This window comes from Cupressus sempervirens, chromosome 11 (assembly GCF_028749045.1).
Source record: "Cupressus sempervirens isolate cs-2001-9-10 chromosome 11, ASM2874904v1, whole genome shotgun sequence".
NCBI lineage: Eukaryota > Viridiplantae > Streptophyta > Pinopsida > Cupressales > Cupressaceae > Cupressus > Cupressus sempervirens.
Genome location: NC_143128.1, coordinates 401,988,478 through 402,014,174, shown reverse-complemented (window position 1 = coordinate 402,014,174; position 25,697 = coordinate 401,988,478). Strand labels below are relative to the sequence as shown.

General features: G+C 37.3%; 1 protein-coding gene across 5 annotated transcripts in view; it reads right to left on the bottom strand.

The window, feature by feature from the left end:
- The window catches only part of LOC149529872 (glycerol-3-phosphate acyltransferase 9-like), a 245,933-nt gene that overhangs the window by 195,559 nt on the left and 24,677 nt on the right, over window positions 1-25,697 (bottom strand). For all 5 annotated transcript variants that reach the window (XM_089808658.1, XM_089808657.1, XM_089808660.1 and 2 more), the window contains exon 4: window positions 5,230-5,348. In XM_089808658.1, coding sequence (XP_089664784.1) covers window positions 5,230-5,348 — 119 coding nt within the window. The remainder of the gene's footprint in view (window positions 1-5,229; window positions 5,349-25,697) is intronic.

Genomic DNA, 25,697 nt, shown 5'->3' with positions numbered 1-25,697 from the left:
GAACAATCTCCCAGACTTTATTTTTTAGAATAGACTCATATTCTTCTAGCATGTCATCCTTCCAAACCTGCTGACCTATTGCTAAATCAAAACAAGAAGGTTCAGCATCAATGAGATTACGCATTAAAGCAGAATAGTTATCAAATGTTTGAGGTCTTTTACTTTTCCGAAATGGTCCCTTAGGAGCTGAAAAAAAAATTCGGCTTCTTGCATAATGTTTCTTGCCCACAAAGGTCTCTTCATCTCATTCATGTGAACACTAGGACCAACTTTAAAGATGTCTTGAATCTTAGGAGAAGAAGGAGAATCCTCCCTCTCAGAGAAGGTGGAAGAAGTAGGAGCAGCAAGAGAAGAATTCCGAGAAACCGAAGGAACATCCAAATCAACATCAAGAGAAGAATTAACAAATTTGCAACAATCAAAATTTTCTTCAAAAGAAACATCTCTACTTAGCTCAATTGACTTTGGCCCCGGAATGTATATTCTATAGGCTTTTGAAGATTCGCTATAACCAACAAAAATTCCCTTCTTACTTGAAGGATCTAATTTAGATCTTTTATCTTTGGGAATATGAACATAAACTGATGAACCAAAAACTTTCAAATGACTTACGTTAGGTTTAGAGCCAGAGAATGCTTATTCTGCAGTCATATCATTAAGAACATGATGAGGGCTTCTATTTTGAACATAGACTGTTGTCCTGCAAGCTTCTGCCCAAAGGAAAATCTGCAAATTTCGATCATGAATCATAGCTTTAGCAGCCTCAACAATAGTCCTGTTTTTTCTTTCAACAACCCCATTCTACTAAGGATTGTAGGGGGGGGACACAAAACTCCCTCTTGATTCTTGCTTCAACACAAAAGGACTGAAAAGAACCTGAAATAAATTCACCTCCATTATCAGATCTAAGAGTCTTAATTTTCTTTTCTGAAAGGTTTTCGACTAAGGCTTTAAATTCCTTAAATTTGGATAGGACTTCATTAGACTTTTTGAATTTAAGGAAGTAAATCCATGTCTTGCGAGAACAATCATCAATAAAGGTGACATAGTACCAAAAACCACTTCAAGAAGCTGATGACATTGGTCCATGCAGATCTGAATGAATCAGCTCTAATACATTCTTAGACCTACTTTCACTTGAATGAAAAGGACTCTTTGAAAATTTTCCCAGTGGACAACCTTTGCAAACACCATCATGAGAGGGGTTGAGAGGAGGGAGACCCACAACAAACTTCCCTAAGGATGAAAGTGATTTAAAGTTGAGATGACCAAATCGCTTATGCCATAGCAAATTATTATTAGAAGCAACATGATTTAGAACGATTAGCTAAAAGCTTATAGAGACTTCCATGACGTTCTCCAATAATTTGAGCAAAATTGAAATCAGAATCTTTCTTCCAAGCAATCACACTTCCATTACAAAAAGCAATATTGAAACCTTTATCTTCTAAGGCTGAAATGGAAATCAAATTCCTCTTGATACTAGGAACAAATAAAACATCACTTAGATGAAGAGGAATACCAAATTTTAATTTTAAGGAGTTACCTGCCCCATTAACAGAATAAGATGCATCGTCGCCAATGATCACTTGAAGATGAGAATCTAATTCAATCAGATTCGAAATAGACTACTTGAACCCAAAGATGTGATGAGAAGCACCACTATCTATCAACCAAGTATTGCGATCAGCTTGTACATGACTAGACAAGGCTGATATAAGTACAAGACCTTCTGAATGATCACAAGAATCCTTCGAAGGAGAAGAAATTTTTTAATCAAACACGTCTACATTATGAAGATTAAGTTTCACAGTGCAATGCTTAGCAAAATGACCAAGTTTTTCACACCTAAAGCATTTAATCTTGGAGAAGTCTTTTTTTCTTTTAAAATCAGAAGATGAGGAAGGATTTTTATCTTCAAATCTTTTGAAATACTTCTTTCTTCCTCTTTTCCTTGAAGTGTGAGAAGTAAGCACTTGATTTTCCATATTGTGAGATTTACGAGAACTTGCTCTAGCCTCCAGCCAACATTCCTCTTGCATACAATTAGTTCTCAACCTTTCAAAGATTGGTAAATCACTTCTGCTACTGATGCCTTGGATGAATGATTCCCAAGAATGAGGAAGACCATTCATTGCAAGCATAACTAGTTCTTTGTCGTTGACAGTCTCTCCAATGGTACTTAACTAATCCTTTAACTCAGAAATCTTCAAGAAGAAAGAAACAATGGAGTCACTTTTACACATCTTAATGTGAAAAAGTTGCATACAGAGTATCTGAGTTCTGCTAGTATTATTTATCTCATACACACTATGCAGTGAATCAAACATCTCCTTGGTAGATTTTAGCTTGGAGATAGTAGGCACTAAATGATCCTTCATGGAGTCAATGATAATCCTCTTGGCCATAATTGTACTCTTCCAAGTTGTTTTTTCTGCAAGGTCAGTGGGTTCTTGAACTTCAGATTCCAAAAATGAAAGAAGATCATGTTCATCATGTACTAATAAGATTTTGGATTTCCAAAAATTGAAATTGGATGCTCCTTCCAGTCGATCTTCAACCTTCAAACCAGGCACCATGATGGAATTGAAGTAGAAGAAAAAATTAGCCCAGCCTTAAAGGTTATAAACCAAGCTCTAATACCATGTCAAATCTGAACTTAAAAAACTTAGAACAAACATCTACATGTATCCTGGGAAAAAACCCTCTTGAATGACGGAAACAACCCAGCCCCAAAAATGATTCCTTTATTTATATATAAAAGTTCATTACAAACTAACAAAGCTATTGCTCTATAAACACATGAACCATGTATCACAGTCGAACACTTCTAATCAAGACAGAAAAAGTCTATAATACTGAGCACATTAGAATCATAAAGTACAGTATCAAAGAAACTGTCATAAAAGGCATAACTCTGATGTATGTGTTGTCAATCAAGATTGTGCCTATAGCAAGATGTAGAATCTACCATCCTATTGAAACATAGAAACTCTCTCGGGTGGTGGGTTATCCTAAAACGAGAGATGAATCTCCGAAAACTAAGTTGGTTCCTAAATAGTGATCACCTAAAACCTAAATTGTATGCAAGAAAAGGGATGAGAAGTGAATGGCAAATAATGAATACTAACCTAAATGAGCTGTTACACCAATCATTTTGTATGTAACTTTAATCAAATCAACACAAATTATGCAAGATACAAATGATTCACAATACTCAGACAAACATGCAACTACAAAAGTGATTATATGCAAGAACTTAGAATCTTCTGCTTTGAAAGGAAAACCTAGGCTTTACCAATTTTCTGCAAAATGAAAAAAGACACAAACAAAGGCCTATAATCACATGTATCAAGTTTCTAACATGCAATAAAGAATATAACTTAAATGAAGGACAAACACAACATAAATGTAAAGAATCCACAATATTGCAGGAGAATCAATGAGAAGGAAGCGTTGAATCTGTATAACGGTTAACCAATGCTAAAAAACCTCTACTACAAATTGCTCTTACAATCAACTCAAAATTTGCAATGTGCAAAAATCTGAATCCAAAAGAAGATGATCCTCATGGTGAGATGAATGTACAATAAATAGAGCTCAAAACCCTAATTCGAATTTCAAAATCATGCATAGAAAAAATAAGTCAAATTGATCCAAACTATGAAGAAGCCCCTGAAAACTGCTCTCAACCACCTGTCCAACTGATAGCTAATAGGAAAACTGCCTCTAACTCCTCAAAATCATGCATAAAACCCTAACTCGGATTTCAAAATCAACCCAGAAATATAACATGTTAAACTCATCAAAAATATGCAAAGTATGCATAAAACAGGCTCCCATAATGAACTGCATTCAAAACTGACCTTAACTGCTCCATATATCACCAAAAATAGCACTAAAGTGCTCCATCACTACATGGAAAACTCAAACTGCACTTAACCAAGAATGAACCTTATGTAACGTTTAGTTAACTCAAATAGTCTCTCTCTGCTAAAAATAGAAGGATAGCATTCATTGCTACAGGCTGTGTTTCAGTTACAGGGACCAGTGTTAGTCTCCCAAGAGGCATGTTTCTGATGTTAGTACTTCATACAGATATTTCATGCTTTAGAAGCAAAATGAGATCATTCAAAAGGGCTATCTAGAATATGCTACATGCATGTGAATTATTACAGGTTCTTTATAATTTGTTTCAGGCATATATTATCAGCATTGTATTTATATTTATAACTCTTGTTTGGAAGAGAATGAATTAAGTTGATAGGAAGAATTGCATTGTGCTAACAATATATTAAGGTTGAATGACTAGTTTAATTGTTGAAACTTCAAAGCAATTTTAATTGCAATTCCATATATGATCAAAAATCTTTGAAAGCATATATTTCAAAAAAAACAGAAGGGAGTTTTAACTTGTAAAGACTAAATTACAAATAGAGTTTGCATGCAAAGTGTTTGATAAATGTCAAACATCTAAAAAGTGAAGCAATCAGGTATTTGTCAGAGTTAGAACCACAGGGGCATTCTTACACAAATTGAACTATTTATTATCACCCCTTTCATCACGAGATTCTCTTCTGTGGAATATTTAAATGATCAGAAATAGTTGTGAGACACTGTAGGATGCAATATTGTTGTCTATCATTCATTCCTTTGGAAGACGAGAAGCCAAAAAACATCCTTAATTAGAATGCGAGTTTACTCAGCTCGAAAGTTAACTATTTAAGCAATGTTTGACATGCAATTTGAAGCCAAATTAACTTTTCTAAGCAAGTTTTTCCTAATTACTTTGAATTTGTGTCTTGTAGTCACTAATTTTTAGCAGGCTTTGACATGTGCAATTGAAGCCAAATCATTATTTCTAAGCATTTTTTTTCTTAATTATGTAGACTTTGTCTTGTAGAGAGACATTTTCCATTTAACTCTTTTGTAAAGAAAATGTTGCTATCATGTTTTTCTGCCCCAATATATGATTTGCTCCAAAAAACAGGCACAACAATAAACACATTTTTAAAAATTGTTTGATATAGAGTGAGCATTTCCAAATGAAGACCAAAAGAAATTGAAAGAAATCATTATGATAGTCTAAATATTTATCTATAGGAAAAAAAAGAAATAGATAAACCCAAGTAGCAAGAAATGTTGCATATAGTTTTGATCAATAGCATTAAAAGCTGTCCATGTTGCAATGAAAGAAAGTGGAGTCAACCAGAGGCTTTCTTTTCTTACCTTACAGGAAAGAGGATCAAGTATCGAACAAATACTCCTAGACACCAAAGAGGAAATAAATAAAGGTTCCAGTTCCATGGTTCTGGAGGATTAGACTTGAAGCAACGTGTAAAAGAATCCTACAAACCAATTACAGAAAAGATCATAGCCATATTTATGCAAAACAAAGTTTGATTGCAAAAAAGGAGAAATATCATTTTACCTTAAAAACAAAAATTAATGCACAGTAAATAAAGCTATTTGATGGTGGCTTCTACTCACAAATTAGGATCCATAAAGGTCCATTGTTGGTTAAGATCTAGGATGCAGCAGTATGTGGACTTTTAGATTTACTAGCTCAAATTCTCAGGTCGTAACAGGAGTTTTTCCACAAAGGAATTCTCAAAATGAAATTTATGTAACTCAGAACAGTTATCTTCTTGAAGGGAAAATTCCAATGCCCCCCAAAGATATATCCCTAGCATGTTTGCAGCTGTTCCCAGAATGGAGATGTTCTAGGGATATCACGACTGAGACAAACATTTGCATGATCTCCATACTCCCTACCAAGCATTAAGAATGTTTATAGTTAGATTGAAAGTTCATTAATAGCTTGTCATTTTTCTATTTTCCATATTGTATTTGGTACATTTTAGTTCTTCAAAAGGGTTTGAAAAATCTTGCAATTAGGCTACTTTAAGACAAGTGATTTGATATCAATTTGTTAATTCCCATATTTCAGTTCGCAAGCAAAATAATGTATCCAGTATTCTTTACACTCAGCAGTTATTTTCGTTCAATTTACAAGGAAGGTAGTTGAGTTTCTTCTTTCCATCTTTCTTCTTACTTTGGAACAGAGCTGATCACACAAACTCGCATGATTCTATCTCAACAAAATCAGCCACATAGTGTTGGCAGAATACCCAATCTGAGCAACCTTGGATTGGTGGAACAAACTGTGGTTTGAATTTGAAACTCGAGAGGTCAGCTTTGATTTTCAAAATGTTAGTTGCTCAAATCACTACTCTTGAGAAGCCGGAGCATTTTCGATTATTCACACCTCAGATAACCAAAGGCACAATCAATAACCCAACCAACTTGAACCTAATAAACCACAATAGTAGAGCTTGTAGCTCAAATTTACTGTTGTTTCTCCAGCTTGATACAGCTTGACCTCAAGAAGTTGTGTGTGTCAGTTTTCCGAGCACACAAGCACATTACCAATGCCACACATTGATCATCTCATTATGATCACATTTTAAGGTTGATATCTCATCTAAATTAGGTTCAATTTGGAACAACCTTTTAAGTCTGTTAGTTTTTTGGGCACCAAGGCCCCTGCATTGGTGGTGGTGTGACATGCCTTGCCTTAAGGCTCCACAATCTACTTCACCTTTTGGGCATCACAGCCCTAGCATTATTGGTTTTGTGAGGATCTTTGACCCTAAGACCCTATCACCTTGCTTTGTTTTTGGGTGACAAGCCCCTTGCATTAGTTGGTATGAGGTGCCTTTTGCCTACGGTTCCACCTTCCCCCTTAACCTTTCAGGAGTTGAGGCTCTCATAGTATGGAGGAGATGCTTTGTCATATGAGTTCAACCAATTCTGCCCTTTAGGTGTCATGGCCATGATAAGCAGGTTTGAGACACATTGCTCATGGAGTACCACCATAAATTATATGGTTCCCAAGGCTACCATCTACACTAAGATTTCTCATTCTCAAGAATTTTCAGGAAGTCTGTCCTTTCCTTAGCCTCCCATTGTCATTTCACATCCTCCTTCGAAGTTCCCTTGGATCTTTCAATTCCATCTACGTGCTTTGAGCTTGAAGACACTTAAGGAACTACTGCCTCTTCCACAATCATCTTTGGTTCCCAAATTAAAGTAGTTAACCTATTTCTACTTGACTCCCCTACTCAAAGGTCCATAGACTTAGGGGCATTCAAATACCTTAATTTTTTATTTTTCTATCTCTTCCTCACCTTTCTAAAGCACCTTGAGACTACATTCTTCATGTCTCTATCTACTCATTGGGTTGGAGACGACACACTCAGTCCTAAAATTTCTAATGGTGACGTTCATAGATCACTAACTCCTTTACCTCATTTCTCATAATATATTATATGTTAATTCTCAATACTCAAGGCCATCCACCGTGCTCTTGCCATATATCATCTATCAATGTAGTGGGCTGATTTTTGGCAATCCTCTCACTTGTTCTTAAGCCTTGGACTTCTCCATCCCCAACTGCCTCAACTCCAGATTTGAACCCTGTTTGAAACCGTCTATAGCTCGAAAATAGAGCTCCTACATACATTAGTCACATCCATTGTGTGTACATCTGTCAATTATCACAAAAAAATGTAATTATATCTCTTCAACTTGCTATTTATGCCTGTTTCTGAGGTACTATGTCTCCTAAATTCTCCTTAAAACAAATGCATGCATCTTAAAGCAAACTAAGACTATTTTTGCTCTTAGCACAGAAACTAAATGATGATTTCAACTTTGCATGGAGCTTCCACCACTTCTCAAGGTACTCCCTCCCTTTCACCTAAAGTTCTCCCAAATTTAAGGTCCACCCCTACCCTTTAGTGCTCCTCCATATTAGTACACTCCATTCAAGGAAACTTACTTCATAAGACATCATTATCTCTTCTCTGTATTGCTTCGATCTATTAGCTCTAAAATCATCGACACTAAAGGTTGATGGACCACTAACAGCAATTATACAGAAGACTTTTACCAATCTTACATGTTGACTACACCTATGCATGGGAATTCCTTTCAAGGTTCACCCATAGGATTTGGTGAAGGAATTACTACTCAATTGCTTCAGACTGACACTATCATCCTCTCTTCATACTGCCATAAAACTCCTGAATTTCCTACAATTAGTGAGTGTATCTCTATATATGGTATATGCCTCACTTGGAGTGCACTTTAAGGTCCTACATCAGTAGGACAAAGTTTTTATATTATATCATTCTCATCACTGCACAATGAGGGCTTGGGCATCATCGGTTGTCATTTCATGTTTTTCTATAAAGCAAGAAAAGTATGTGTGTGTGTGTGTGTGTGTGTGTGTCTATATATATATATATATATATATATATATATATAGTTGCAAAAACCCAGCACTTAAGCAAGCTAAAGAGAGTGTGAAAGTGGTGGTTACAACTTTCAAATTGTACGACTACATAATCAAGCAGATTCAATGAGCAACAAGGATGGCAGCATAAAAGAAAAATATTTGTTGGGAAAAGGTGGCATGACTTTGCATTCCTAATTCAATTTAAATGCTTTTATCTACATTCACTATTTCAGCTTTTGTGTATTTTGCTTTCATGTGGGATAATGGCATCTCCTTTAGGGATGACATAGATTCACCTTTAGAAAATTTGTGAAAGGGATTGTTTTCAAAAAATAAAAAATTTAAAATATTTTTTTGTCTCATAAACATTACCCAATATTGGTGGAAACTCACCTGACCGTATTAAAATATGACCAGTGGGATTGAATTGATCAAGAGATAAACTATTGTGTTAATCATTATTATGTCAAATTAATAATCATTAGAAAATTTATATACATACATATCTATGTATATATGTAATTGAGTTTTACACAAACACACGTGCATATATATGCATTTATATTGTGTTTATATTATTTGATGATTATTAAATGAGTAATTAGTAAACTACATTTAAACTGATCATATCATTAACCTGTGTATAAACCAATCAATATACTGATGGTATTATTTGTATTTATATTAACAAATGCAGATCGAATACTACATAGCGATTGGTATTATTTCTTAGTTACCTAGTTCGTCGGTTTACCCTACCAAACCAGCTTTGTATGAACTGGTACCTGGTTCTTGTCCAGTTCGCTTGTTGGTTCATGCAGGGTTCAAAAAACACAAATCATGTTGGTATAACCACAATTCGTAATGTTATGATTACAAATCTCAAAGTTCATGGCATTGTTGTTGTTTAAATGTAATATCCCAGAAGGATATTTTCCTCAAATTCACTCAGGAATAACTTTAAAAAATCCACATACATATTTTGCAAATAAAACCAGCAATTTAAATGAACAATGAACCAAATACTCATTAAAATGTCTCGACATAAGTTATTGCATTATACATCAGCAATACACTAACCAACTATCAAAATTCAATCTTAGACACACCAATGACAGTTAGATTGGAAACATATAAAAAGAACCTGTAAACATAGCGTGAACTCTAACTTGAATCCACTGCAATGCTGAACCGGGGCGACATCAAATCCACCAAAGATGCCCTAAAGGTTTGCGTCCTCTTGTCTAAGATGGAAGATGTAAAGTCCCCCAATGTTTCTCCACGAGAAACTCAAATTCTCCAAAGAAAACAATAAGTCAAGCATAGCTAAAAATGAACAGGACTCCCTCTTTTAATGCTCAATAGTGACTCTTAAACTGTCGTCTATCTTTTCGTCTCATTCTTCTTTTTCACCTTGTACCCACTTTATAATATTAATTTGACCATTGTATAAATTTGCATTAAGCTCCGTTAAATCAAAATTAATATTTTATGGATTGGACTTCAGAATTTCTAATGTCCCAAAAAAGAGGACACTACAAGTCCTCCCTCCTCGAGATTGCTTGTCCTCAAGCAATCGGTACAAGGATCCCATATAAATCTACAAGTGGCTCTATAGCTCATCTTGAAAACATAGCGTGTAACACGGTGAAACAAGGTGTCCAAGTTTGACTCTTTAACCAATCAAATTCCTGATCCCAAGTCAATCTCTGATACTTCGTTGCATCTGTAGGCTGCATGATTCTGATCATAAACCTCCCACAATGCAAAGCACACCTTGTGTTGACCCCCGGATCCTAAACCAACCTATCAGTACGATCCTGGGTGTAGAAATAGATGATCAATGAATCCCCAACATCCTAAATCAGCCAACTAAATAAATAGATACCCATCACACTGTCCATGTGCAAGGAAACCAACTCAACATGGCTCAAGATGTCTCTGTCATAACTCAGATCAGCATCAAGAATGATAATGCTATCACCAATATGTCATGGAACTAGAAGAGTAAACATCTCATATGGAATATATCGCAACATGTGTAGTTCTCACTTCATCTGCATGCAACTCACTAACCCCCGTAGCCCAAGCCGAATCTGAAAATGTGTTAATAGTCCAAGCAGGGCAGCTACTAATAACCGGAGTAGGTAGAAAGATAAAATCACCAATCAACAAGTAGGCAGCTTCCATATCATAAGACCTTGGTGGTAAATCTCTAAGTAAGTTGTAAAAACCCTCAGGGCATACTAAAGACAACTCTGAATTATCTGCTTTACCATAAGTTTCAACACTTGAAGTAACATCTCCATCAATGAAATGATCACCATCAAGTGAAGTCTCTGAATCATTTTCACTTGTTTCATCCATATCCATGTGGCGTTGTGTAGATATATAGCTATTGTTAGAAAAATCAGAACTCTCATGGCTGTTTCATGCTGGTCAATCCTCTTGCTGTCATCACTGTCAAATTCCTCAAGTCCTACATCTGAATGTTGAGCCAAATTTTATTCCTGATTAAGCATCTGATTTTTTGCTACTTGAAATGCCACTAGGATGTCCTTAGAATTCTTCAGCTTGCATGGAAGGATGTCCACTTCTTCCTTCTTTCTTAACGCCTCATAATAGATCTTTATGAGACTAAGAAGATGCACGATCTGAAAGAAATTGTAGGCAATCTGATTTCATAGTTTTCAGCCCTTCTTGTATTATTATTAGCTGTAGAAATTCCTCTTTCTCTCCCCTCCATCTCTTCCTTCCAAAGGTGTTTTTCAAACATTCCATAAATCTCATCAAAGTATGATAAAGCTGCAATAATCTTAGGTTTCGTTACTTTCATTTGACTCTCCAAATAAGGTGAACTAGTAGGTGTATAAGATAAGTCAAATGAGTATGAGGTGGGAGAAAGTGTTTCAGCATACATATCCATATCATATGTAGAGACCATTAAATCTGAATCAAAATCAGCACTCACAAAAGATGTTGAGTCCTCATCATTGGCTGATTGGACAATCTTCTCCAAGGTATTATCAACATGCTCATCAAAAGCACTAGTGTATGCATCCCCACAAGAAACCTCTACCTCCATATTGTTGATCGAAAGACCTGTACCATTTCTAACGTCTTTTCGATGCTTATGAGAAGGCTGCAAATCACTCATAGTTGGTTGCTCTTCCTTTCCAAGACCGTCTATAAGCTAATTTTGATCTGCTGAAAACTATTCATACAGATTTTTACACCTGTCTTTTGCAAGAAGATCCTGGGCCAATTCATTATACTTCTTTTTTGTCATATCAATCTTGTTTTGTAGCTTTTGATAAAAGTCCATATAATCAATAAAGGGTAAATCACTTTGAACTTGTGTTGGAAATTTGTTATACTTATCATAAAAGTTGAGTATATCTATTCTTCTATTAGACTGGAAATTCAGGGCTAACTGTTGTTGTATCTTAACAAGATCTTTTCTGATTTTTTTCCACGCCATTTATTTTCCCCATGACAGAAAATTGTTAACTGACAGAACTGCTCACGAATAATTTGAATGGTGCAAAAGTGACTAATCAAGTATGACTCTATTGGAGTATATGTATGAGCACCAAATATGAACAACTTATACTAAGCATACCGGCAAGAACTCCAAAAATTTAGCAACTGAATAATAGAAAGTAAACTTCCAACTATGACCTTTCTATTACCAAACTCTGTCTATCATCACAATATTATCAAATCGCACAGAAGATCTAGACAGACCCAAATAATGAATTACACTCTTACTAATCTGGTTGGGATACACATACGAGATGAAAGAGTAGTCCTTACATTCATATTCATACAAAAATTTCTTCCTCCACAAATATTAAAATTGATGTATTCTAGTACGCATATGATGACATGCACAGCAACAAGTTTATTCACAGCACATTAGGATTTGAAGTTGACCACTTCTCTGGCATGCTCTTGGAGACAAAAGCCGCTGCACATGCTGGGGTCCCCATGTTCGCTACCACCATCTAACTTGTCAAGTCCTAAAGTGAACCTGGTTTGCAAATACCAAAGTGTTTTGACAGAGGCAAGAACTATTACTAAGTATCGTTGTGCTTGCACAAGACCGTAATAATCTTCCCTCTATGTTTTGCGAGCAAGTAGCTGGAAGGTTGCTCTATAGTTTGCAAGCAATGTCCAGTCTTGATGGAGGGATTTCCACGTTACCAACTGCTCAATGAAGCACCCAGCAGTAACGAATATGAAGTCCTTACTTCTTTTCTGGTGAATATATAGCCCATCTATGCAACTACAAGCCAAATGCATGGACTCGGAATCCTCCTTGGCTGGAACTTACAATCTTCGACATCTCACAATTTTTTTGTCTTGGATATCTTTTTCATCATACGGCTTCAACAACATTTGCTTGTCTGAAAAAAATACTCACATATGGCATCAAACCCCATGATTCTGCTCATACTTGCAGAAATCTTCAGAATATGCCCAGCACATTGAATTTTCACCCTGTAATTATAATTTTGACATTAAAGTCATGCATGTGTAGCCACCAAAATGTGAAATGCTTGCGCAACATCTGCTAAGTCATTCTTTGGCTCATTTGACCTTAATATAGAATCATAAGACACCCCTTCAAGATTTAATTAATCGTCGAATATGCAAACAGCAATCAGAACGCTGCTTTTTAATTACTTCCACAGATTCTAAATGAATATGACACTAGGGGATAAATATTTATTCCAATATTTAATCCATCAATACTAATACTAACGAGACATCAGTCAAATTATTCACCAACTATATTCATTCCCACGGCTTCTGATCATGTCGATTTGAGATTCTCAATGAGATGTCTATGCTAAATCATGAGGCTCGTCTACGCACAATCCTAGGTCACTGGAGTATCTGAGATAATATTCAACAAACTTGCTCCAATATAAAACTCCACGAGCTGCAATCCTAAAACCTTTTCCAACAACTATCTCCAATCCAGCATTAGCAACAAATCCCCACCACGTCAACGATTACTAAAATGTTCCAGAATTGCAAAGACAGCTTCTGTGTTCAATCAATTTGATTCCCTCATCCACTTAATTCCCATGATTCTGTAACGGCACCCACTGCTTCCCAGTATGCTAAATACCATGTACGAGCTTATTATGGGGAAATGGCACTGGCAAGATTGTCTTATTCCCAATGTTCAAAGTAACATTTGGAAAAGCTCGTATGCAGCAATACGTGATGTTTCTGGGCAAGAACGATTATACACATGCATTCATTTGTCGAAAACAATGCCCATGTTGAAACAGAATTTGTCTCCTTGTCAGTAATATAGACCAATGCTTAGGAAAATTTTCTTTGTAGGTACACGTGTACACAACTTCCAAAAAGTCCCGTCAAATGCCAAAATGTTACGGCTTGGGACAACTAAAAATGTGTTTTCTATTTCCTAACTATACCATCTTCTCACTACTTCCTCTGCGTTAATCTGTTCGATTTGTGAAGGAAATCACAAAATTTTATCACCTCTACCGCCGGCAAGCTCTTCTCATGTGTAGCATGTCTTCGAGCAATATGAAAGTCGGTTGCAAGAACTTCATAGCCTTTCTTTGAGAGAAACTAAAATGCTCGCGAGCTCAATTGTGGATTTAAACCTGTCAAATTCCAGACTAACTCCTCCCGAGACAGATTGAGTCAATCAATTTATATTTTGCACATAATTCTCACCAATTTTGGGTTTACCAAACACAACCCGACAATATATTAGCAAAGCCTGGAAAATATTTGCTCACCCAAATAAATGCTACTTTCATAGTCAACAAGGGCATTATGAAGCCCAATGAGAATATTTCCTAGTCTATAACAATGTCAAAACTTAACCAAGCTCTAATGAAAAGGTGGCCCACAGCTTCTATACAAGAGCAATAATATTTTGGATGTTGAACCAATCTTACAAATATATCGGCCCCACTTTACAGTTGTTGGCTTAAAATTTTAATAGCAGAAATACTTTGTTGCTTCCTCACCAAAATTTGCTATGTGACTAAAGCATTAAAAGCTCTGACCACAGAAAAATATTTATGTTATTTGAAAACTCACCAGCTCTTATATTCCCAAAGTTATTCGTCCAGAAATAAAATATTTATGTAAATATTTTGTGTGAAGACAAATACATTTATGGTTTTCTCCAACTTAAATAGAAATTTCAGAACCACAAATACCTTCCCTTCACTTGTATATCTGCAACTATGTTCTAATTGAACCTCTGACTATACCCAACAGGCTGGTAGGTTCAGTGCTCTAATACCATTGTAATATCCCAGAAGGATATTTTCCTCAAATTCACTCAAAAATAATTTTCAAAAAACCACATACATATTTTGCAAATAAAACCAGCAGTTTAAACAAACAATGAGCCAAAATACTCATTAAAATATCTCAAAATACGTTATTGCAGTATACATCAGCAATACAATAACCAGCTATCAAAATCCAATCATAAACACAGTAGTGACAATTAGATTAGAAACATATAAAAAGAGCCTGTAAACCCAGCGAGAACTCTGACTTGAATCCACTCAGTGATGAACCTAGGCTACGTTCAATCCACCAGAGATGGCCTAAAGGTTTGCTTCCTCCTGTCTAAGATGGAGGATGTAAACTCTCCCAATGTTCCTCCAAGAGAAACTCAAATTCTCCAATCAAAACAATAATTCAAGCATTGCTGAAAATGAACGAGACTCCCTCTTTTAATGCTCAACCCCGACTCTTCAACTACCTTGTCTTTTCGTCTTATTCTCTTAATTACCGGATTCGTGCCCTAGAGGCAGATTCGTGCCTAGATTCATGCAGATCCAGGCAAGATCCTTGTTTTACACAATGGATTCGTCCAGATTCATGGGCCACAAATCCGGACGAATCCACTGTGTAAAACAAGGATCCTGCCCGGATTTGCACCAATCCTCAAGGATCCAGCGTGAATCCTCAAGGATCGATGGGTTTAAGTGGGTCTAAGTTATTTAATATGACTTTTTAAAATATACTTTTTACTTTCTAGTCCTAAAATGACCCTTTTATGCATTATATATACTAAACACTGAGAGAAATATATATATATATATATATATATATATATACATATATATATATATATATATATATACATACATATATATATATATATATATATATATATATACATATATATATATTCACGAATCCTAATTGGGAAAAAAAAATCACGAATCCACAGATCCGATAAACATGCCCGAATCGGATTTGTATCCCAAATCGGTAACTAAGCTTATTCTTCTTTGTCACCTTGAACCCACTTTATTAGTCCCTGCCTATCTATAGGCAGGGAACTAATGTTCCCGGTGGTGACACCTATTAATTTTTTCAGAAACAGCTATCGTTAATCTAAGGTTTCAAATGATTATTTTTAAAATATGTTTTCTACAATAAATATTAAATTCGTATTGGTCACTGCCTATTTTCCCAGGGGTTAAAATTAATTTTTGACTCAGGAAATTACTAAAAAATGACGTCACGTTGTTCTAGAAACATCTCCAACGTCTTCGCTATCATTGAGCTTGAGCTAGGTCACGGTCGAGGCAAAGATTTTTCAACCAAATGTGCCAAGGTGGGAATACTCTCCTCTAGTCACCACTGTTGACATCGGCTATGGAAAAGCTGTTAGCTATTAAATTGTAGAGACATCATCCAAAATGTACAAAATATGCACAGGAGGTGAAAAAGCCTGAAATCCATTCCATACTCTGGCCATCGTCAAGTAGAGGAGATCCTATACCATGCGTAGATTTTATGGATTAGAGTTTTTTGAATTATTAGTATTATCTTAGTTATTATAATTTTATAATAAAATTTAAAATTTATGAATTAAATATTGGAAAATCTTATAATATTTCTTTATAGAGATTTTAGGTAATACTACTATTATTTTAAAGAATATTATATTATAAGTAAATATTATTATAAATATTTTAAGCTTTTCATATTAGAATGAAATAACTAATCTTTAATAATATTCTAATTTTAATTAATTGTTAAAAATGAAATATTCTTATATAAATGTTAAAATTATATCATTTCTATAATTACTTATTATCATTTATTAGGTTGAAATATAATATATAAGTAATCAATTTAGATTTCAGCTAATATTTCTAAATATATAATTATTTAAAATTATATTATTTTATAACAAGAATAATATTTAAATATTAAAAATACATATTTCTACTTTTTGAGTTTTGTTTTGTTTTGCCAGTTAAAAATGAACTATCATACTTTTGAATTATCTTTTAAATGTATGTAACTAATGTTTTACTTTTAAATATTGAATCTTAATTTCTTTTGAATTGTATGAATTGGAATGGCTCCTGCTGAACAAATCATCAAATGACTTCATATATTCTTTAAAATAATGAATTTAGAAGGCATAACACTACCAAGCGTGGATGAATATGACTATTTTGATGAAGAATTCATTAGTGATATTGATGATGATGATTATTACAAATTTAAAAAACTTAGTCATCTTATAAATGAATACAAATTACAAAATTTACTATTTACAATACATGCCTTTTATTTGGGTTGCTTTCATATTCATTTAAATTCATTTTCAATTACTTAATATCACACATTCTCTTTATACACTTAATTTATATGTTAATCTACATAATCAAAATTTTAAACTAAGTGTATTTATTTGTTTCTAAAACAATAGGCAGGGACTATAGCTCCACCAGAGCTCTTGTAATATTAAGTAACCATTTTATAAATTTGCATTGAGCTCCCTTAAAGTCAAAATTATTATTTTATGGATTCGACTTTAGGATTTCTAATGTCCCAAAAAAGGGGACATTACATTAAATCATATGCTTTTATTATATTATGTGACATTCTAATTTTAACTCATGTTTCTTAGCTTCATAAATATGTATATATACAAACGAGCCCAAATCCCTTTTCAAAAGTTTTCCCTACTAGCGAACTAGTCCTTCGAACCCAAACTTAGAACTGTACCCAAATCGGTAACTTAGTATTATTACCACACAGATCGCTCATGTAAATCGACATCTATGTTATCTGTGCTAATGGGAAGTTAGGGAATGTGCCATGTAGGGACATGACCCTACATATATAAATCATCATTTGATCGCTACACTTGTGAGATTCAGAAATAACAGGTAGTATTAATCAAACTGCAGCGATCAATAGTACATTCAGTTAAATTAAAATTCTGAATCACTTACAAATTGACATTGTAATTTACTTGTAAAAGCTGCAGAAGCATATTGCATCAGTTCTATATTACAGCATATTGGAGAATATCCATGCGGGATATTACAGCTTTATAGTGGCAACTTCCAACCCCATAACACATGCATTTGCTTATAAAAAACCTGTATTTAATGACTTAAAGAGATGGGTGGCAATTTTGAAGCCAAAAACATATGCTTTTCATCCTAAAAAACACGTCATTATGTTTTTAGTTTAGATTTTTCCTATCAAAGCACATGGCTGGGAATTTTGAGTTAAAAAAAATTTGTATTTGACCTAAAAAATGCCCGTTAGTGAGCCTTATAAGCTGCATTTTCAGTCAAATTGACTAATGTGTTGATTTTAAAGGCAAAAGCATATGGTTTCCATATTAAAAAACCCATCTTTACTCCTTATTTTGTTGTGTCTTGCTTCAAAGTAGCTGGGCGGTGATTCTAGAGTTTAAGACATATGCTATTGCACTTGGGAAACACATTTTTATTCTTCTTCCTTGGGTGTATGAGCTGGGCGGTCATCTGGAGATCATTGCATGTATTGTTGTGTAAAAAACCCTGCTAGTCATCAACTAATAAACACTGAAATTTTCTTAACAATTCAGTGTTTGGCATTTCGTCAAACACTTGGCAGGCTCCTCAGATATCATTGAATATATGAATTTTATTTTTAAATTTTGAAACCAAACCAGAGAATACAATTAGTGCTTACAATACCCAATTCAATTTGATCACAAGGAATTCTCATAGATGAATGCCAATTTTTTGATAATCTTTTTGGAATGACAAGGGTTCCACATTTAACTTCGGAATTCTATGAGTTTTATCAGCCAATTAAAAATGGCTAAGTTTGTGCATAAACTGAATTCAATTTTTAATAATAATGGAACCTAATTATTAATCGCATGAGATAGCTTGGCAACTCCAAATGGACTTTCAACCACACTGGCCTGGAAAAGATGAAATCAGCACAATACCAAATCAAAGAGTCTTCAAAATGCCACAACTACTTGCTAAACTGTTAGCCACCCACTCCAAATAGTATACACTGGGTCTGTGATAAATCGCAGGGCACATACATGAAATTGCACACCATAGGTTTCAGTTGCAGGCCTTCTATGGCAGATCACAGGTCCAATATAGCCACACACAATCCCTCCAAATGTCTTCTCAAACTCAACGCCACCCCCAACAAGATCACAGTTTCAAAATTCACAATTTGCAGATATAAATTTGCACCCACTTTATGCAAATGCAGCCGTCTCAATACCAGTTACCTCTGTATAAGATAAATCACTGCAGGTAGGGAAAATGACCTCTCCAAATGCACAGTAAACAATCTCAGATACGGTCTCTAGTGCCAAAACAAACCTCAGCCAATGAATTAATTCGATCAACTACCAATAAGAACACATTCCACCTTAGACACAATGAGAATAATTGGCAAATTACTTTACAGCAGCAGCAATTTGCAACCTATCCTTCAAGGCAATTCTCAGAAGCTTCTCACAGCAGATCCAATACAAACTCTAGCAAATAATCTTCCATCAAATCACACCACAAAATGAATCTCTCCTTCGATATAGTGAGCATAGTAAGGAGAATTGGTAAAGTACTTAGTGTCGTCGGTAGAAACTGTGTAGCCAACGGGCTCATGTTGTTGGTAAAGATTTTGTAGCCGACGGGTAGATTAGTATTGTTATGTAGCCGACAGACCCCTTCGGGAAGGTTCGGCGGGAAGTATTTATACCCGTCTGGGATCATTGTACATCATCGTATCATCTGTATGTAATCTCTTGGCATATGCGAATAATAAAAGGAGTATTGATGTTGCTGTTCGTGTTCATTGTCTGTGTGAATTAATCCACTAATCTATGCGGTAAACATTTGGCGCCGTTGCCCGATGGACCTGGAACAAAGGCTAGAATGAAGACTGATGTCGAATCAGTTGAACAAAAATAAGAATAAGCTAAAGGACAAAGACGAAATCCGCACAGCTCAAGGAAATTTAATTTTGGCACAGCAGGCTGAACGCAGACGAAGGTTTCAAAAACTTACCAATAGACATTGAAGCACTGAAGAATTGTTGGAGAAGACTTGACAGCGGATGGAATTGGTGGAAGAAGCCAGGGAGGAATTTTTGAACCTTTATTCGCTGAGGGAAGAGAATCCAGATGGAAGGGAGTTAACTTGCACGGCTCAGAGTGTCAAGGGAGCACGAGCGTGGAGTGAACTCTTCGTCCGCAATACATTTCCAGAACGGGAAGGCCCTTCTTCACCAGAGAACACAACTGTTGGAGATAAGACAACTATTGGAGAGAGCGCCGATGTGGGAGTGCAAATCGTTGGTGTAGGAGTGAACAGCGCCATTGTTGTAGAACCGAACAACGCCCGTGCACAAAATCCAATAGTGATGACAGGACCAAAGGAAAAGTTGCCGAAGTTTGATGGTGATGGTACAGCCGATCCAATCCAACACTGTAAAACATGTGAAACAATTTGGAGGGCGAATGGCATATCAGATACAAACGAATGGTCCGGCAATTTCCGGCAACCCTACAGGGTGTCGCAATTGATTGGTTCATCGATGCAAATCCCCAAAAATTAACCACTTGGGACAACCTTAAAGAGTTTACCACCGAATTTCAACTACTTTGCGACAACAATGAGATTGTAGCCGAGATATACAACACAAAACAAGGAAAAAATGAAATAGTTCGAGTCTACACCAAGAAATTAAAAGACTTGATAAATAAAAAGGAAAATAAGCCAGCTGATGGGCTGCAAAAAAGATGGTTCATTGAAGGCCTACACCCGAAGTTGCGGAAGAAGATGAAGATTGTGTTGTCGTTGTCATACACTAAAGCATACAATCGAGCAATGAACTTAGAAAGTGAGCAAAAGACAAAAAAGAAAAAGAAGAGTAGTTCATCCAATTTGGATGATGATGCATCATCGGGAGAAGATAGCAGCGATGATGGAAGCAACAGCAAGAAGGTCTAAGCCCTCCAAAAGGACATGATCCGTATGATGAAGGAATTTAAGAACATGTAGAAAGAAATGAAGGGAAGCGACCTATGATGTACGGAGTGTAAGACAGAAGGTCACACCAAAGGGTCCTGTCCAAAGAACCAGTTTTGCAACATATGCCAGATCATGGGACATTCCATAAAAGAATGTCCCTTCAATATGAAAACTAGAGGACCTCAACAAGTGTTCCTGACACAGGAGGCTTCTGTGTCCAAAGGGAGCGGAAACACAAGTACGGAGGGTGCTACGTCCGAAGGGTACAGAAATAATAGACGCAAGCAAAACAACAACAATGCGAACAATAACAATAACAATAGCAGTCGAAGTCGAATTCAGTACGATGCCAACGGACAGCCAATTGTTCAATGCCAAGCATGTAATTTGTGGGGCCACTTTGCCCGGGACTGTACAACGACAAACACACCAAAATTATTATACAGATGGTGCGGACCTGACGATCACAAAGATGCCAAGTGCCCAAAGTCTGGAGTGAATCTGATAACCATCGAAACGGACAAAAGCAAAACTATACCCCGACCCCACGGAAGAAAATAAGAGGCTAGAGGAAGTACAGAAGGAAATTGAGAAAGTGACACAGGCGGAGAGTGCACACTTGAGAGACACCACAGGTACCTCAACAAGGAACTGCGCGGAACAGAACATTGTACAGCAGCTACTACAAACGGAGGTACCTGTCAAAATCAACGATCTGTTGATCACAATGCCTCAGCTCCAATCGGCACTCACAAATATCGCGCCAACTGCCAAGTTACCAAGAGAACTAGGAAGAGGGAAGGAAATTGCCGCCGGTGGAGAAGACCCAATGCTGCTAGCCCTCACATTCGGACGGCATTCAGCGGTCATCGAGATGGGGATTCTGGGAAATGTGCTAACGGATACAATTGTCGACGGAGGGTCCGATGTGAATGTCTTACCCAAGGATACTTGGAAGAGATTGGGACAGCCAACGAAATTTATTCCTTTATGGACGGGTTCTCCAGATACAATCAAATTTCCATAGCAAAGGAGGACAAACTAAAAACGACATTGTCGTGGAAGATGGGGTGTACGCACACAACAGGATGCCATTCGGCCTATGCAACGCACCGGCTACATTCCAGCGGATCATACTGCACATCTTTGACAAAATGTCTGTGGGAAACTTCAAGGCGTTCCTGGATGATTGGTTTGTATTCAGTGCTGAGGACAGACATTTGGCAACACTAAGCGAATGTATGGAGAGATGTCGACGGGCGCGACTAGCCTTGAATTCGAAGAAATGCAGATTCATGGTTCCACAAGGAAGATTGCTCGGACATATAGTCTGTAAGGAGGGATTGAAGACAGATCCGGACAAAGTCATAGTCATATTGGAAATGCAACCATCCACCAATATAATGGAGGTAAAGTCTTTCCTAGGACACGGGCTATTACAGAAGGTTCATTAAAAATTTTGCCAAAGTATCATAGCCGCTGGACAGGTTAACGTGCAAAGGAGAATCATTCAGATGGGAGAAGGAACATGATGAGGCATTTGAAGCACTAAAGGTACCATTGGCTACGGCACCCATCTTGGCTTATCCGGATTGGGATAAGGAATTCCATGTTCATGTCGACGCATCCAACTATGCGATAGGAGCAAACTTGGCGCAAACAGGTAGCCACAGGTTGGATCATCTGATATACTTTGTTAGCCGACTGTTATCCAAAGCAGAACAAAACTACAGCACAACGGAACAGGAAGCATTGGGCATGGTTTACGCAGTACAGAAGTTCCAACACTACTTGTTGGCGACACCGTTTATATTCTATGTGGACCATCAAGCTATATTGTACCTGGTAAATAAACCGGTCATCCAAGGAAGAATCAGTCGATGGCTCCTTTTGCTACAGGAATTCACCTTCAAAATTGTTGTACGGGCCGGGAAGAAGCATGTCAGCGTAGACCATCTGTCGCAGATTAAAATAGGTGAACCAATGGATGGAGGTGTGAATGATGATTTCCCTGATGCACAGCTATTCCAACTTGCAGAATTACCAAAATGGTATACCAGTATTGGAGAGTACTTGTCTACGGGGCAGCCACCGAGGGGGATGCTAGAGAATGAAAGGCGGAAATTAGTATTAAGGAGTCGTACATTTCAGTTGATTAATGGATTGTTGTACAAAATGGGCCGGATCACATCCTCAAACGGTGTGTGTTGGAGGAGGAAATACCAAAAGTATTGAAGGAAGCACACGAGGGACCAACAGGTGGACATATGGGACCCGACACCACGGCGAGGAAGATACTACTGGTAGGACTGTGGTGGCCAACGATGTACAACAACGCACGAGAATGAGTCGTCGGTTGTGACACTTGCCAACGAGCCAGGAAGCCGCTGAAGAGAAACTTTATGCTGCTTAACCCCTCACACGCGCAGGAACTCTTCGAACGGTGGGGATTGGATTTCATCGGACCTCTAAAGGTGAGCAAGACCAGACGGTGTCGATACATTGTTGTCACAACGGAGCACCTGACCAAGTGGGTGGAGGCACGCGCACTACCGGATAACTCAGCCATTAGCACAGCAAGATTTATTTATGAGCAGCTCATTACCAAGTACGGGATTCCATTACAGTTAACAAGTGATAGGGGTGGACACTTATTAACCATGTTATCAGACTGCTCACTATTGAATTCAAGATCTATCATTCATTATCGAGCCCGTACTATTCAAGAGCAAAGGGTCAGGCCGAACCTACAAACAAGATCATAGTATCAATTATCTACAAGTCATGTGCAGTCGAAGGTGAAGATTGGGAGGAAAAGCTACCTTCTGATCTGTGGGCATACCGCACACTGTACAAGGTGACAACGGGGCACAAACCGTTCCAACTAATGTTCGGGCAGGAAGCAGTGGTACCAACAGAGTTCATGATACCAAGCCTAAGGATCGCACTAGAAATAAGTTGGGCGACATGGAAAGCCTGAGGGAACGGTTGCATAATTTGAACAAGCACGAGGAAAAACAACTACTGGCACAATGGCCCACGGAGGTGACACAGAACAGGTGCAAAGCATGGCATGATAAACATTTGAAGCTAAATAGGTTTCAACCGGGCCAGTTGGTGTTGAAGTATGATGGACGAAATGAGATCAAACCAAGAAAGTTTAAGGTCAGATGGGTGGGGCCATGCCAGATCCAGGAGGTAGGTGACAATGGAGCAATAAAATTGTGGACTTTGGATGGACAAGAAGTGCCTCAGGCAGTCAACGGGTTGAAACTGAAGATGTATCATGCTAGAAAGACTCCCTCGCCGTCACACAAGGACGAAGTTTGAATGACTCCCTCTTCGTTGAATGACGAAGTTTGGAGAGAAATTGAGGTTGTATTTTTGTTTTTGTTTTTTTAAAAGAAATGAAAAAAAAATTAAAAAGAAAGAAAAATAATAATTTAAAAAAACTTTTAAAAATGAAAAAGAGACAGGTGGACACCCACACCCGCGGACAGGACTTCCCGCAGGTGGGTCTGCGGGCATCTTTCTGCGGATGAGCCCTGTGGCAGAGCCTTTTCCACGGAATAAGCTTTCCCCGCAAGTTTATGCTTTCCTCCATGGGCATCTTGGCTATCTTATCTTTCCGCAGGTTCTCTTTTTCCTCCACGTCCTACCTTCCTTGTTCTCTACAGACCTCACTCTGCTCTCCCAGCGTGTAAATTTGTTCTTACGCAGACTCCACTTCTCCCGCAGGTGATCTTGTCGTCCGCAGATTGTTGGTTTCCTTCTGCGGCTTAGTCTTTTAAGCCTCTCCTCTGCGAGTTGTGGCAATTAGTTTGTTGGAAGGGTCACCTATGGTGCTAACGGTGGATGGGATTGTATTTTCTTATCTCCATATCGTAACAAGCCTTGCGAATGAATTGCAACGAGTGAAATTCTCAAGGAGTTTCATGCCCGCGGCATTAGAGGACATTTTCACCAAGCGCCAACATCCTCTTCCCCGCAGCTAGCAGCTCCAGCTGTTGAAGACCTCTCTTCCGCGGACGCTGCAACTTATACTCTCACAGGAGGTTTAGACTGCGACGAACTCTGTTGGGACTGTTTTCCATTTCCAAATCCGATCTCAAGTGTTGCGACAAGTTTTTTTTGAAAGTGCGGAGTCATGAATGTAAGGCGTTGAAGATGTCAAAAGAGGGAATGAGGGCATTGAACCCTATAATCATTGCCAATATGGTTACTCGGACAACGCTAACTTAGAATTTGTGTAGGGGAGGCTTAACAGTTTATGGGTACAAGAAATTGAATCGCAGCGTATCTCTTATTTCAGCAGGGTAAGGAGGTGTTTGTGAGTTCAGCAGTGATTCCAGCTGAAGGGGTATTTTGCTCATATGCAATTGGAGTCCGTATACCGCACCAAATTCAACGCCAAGAGCACATGGAGGAATTAATATCATCTGCATTATGTGTCTAATACGGCAATAGACTACGGACTAGTAAGTTAAAAGGGAACCGTCAGGAAGAGGAGAGAGGCAATAAAAAGACAAAAAAAATTATCTAAGGCATATTCTTCACGGGAAGGCAAAACCGGCAGGGACCCTATATTATAAAGGCAGGAAAGAAGCCATTATTATGGAATCTGTAGGGAAACGGAAGCAATGGAAGAACCAGCTGAAGGCAAGTATGGAGAAGAATGCCAGGGTTTTGGCTTCTAGAATCCGAGTTGCAGGGCCATCTGCTTCCAGTAGTAAGAAACAAAAAGTAAGGGCCAAACTCACACATCTCACGGTTCAATTTGAAGGGCTCAATGGCAACGAATGATAGAAATGGTGGCAAGAGACTCCGGATACAAAAGTAATTAAACAAATTTCGATACGAGCACAGGTGCATTGGGCCATCTAGCTTCTAGTTTTTTTCCATCCAATTGTTTGAATCAGTTTTGCGAACTATGATAGAAGCATATAATCGGCACAGCAAAACCAGCACATTTTTGTACAAAGAGCATCGGATAACAATTTCTTTTAAACCTAAGGATTTCACTAGGGTTTTTGGCATCCCTAGCCCAGGAGGTAGGAAGATAGAAATCAAGA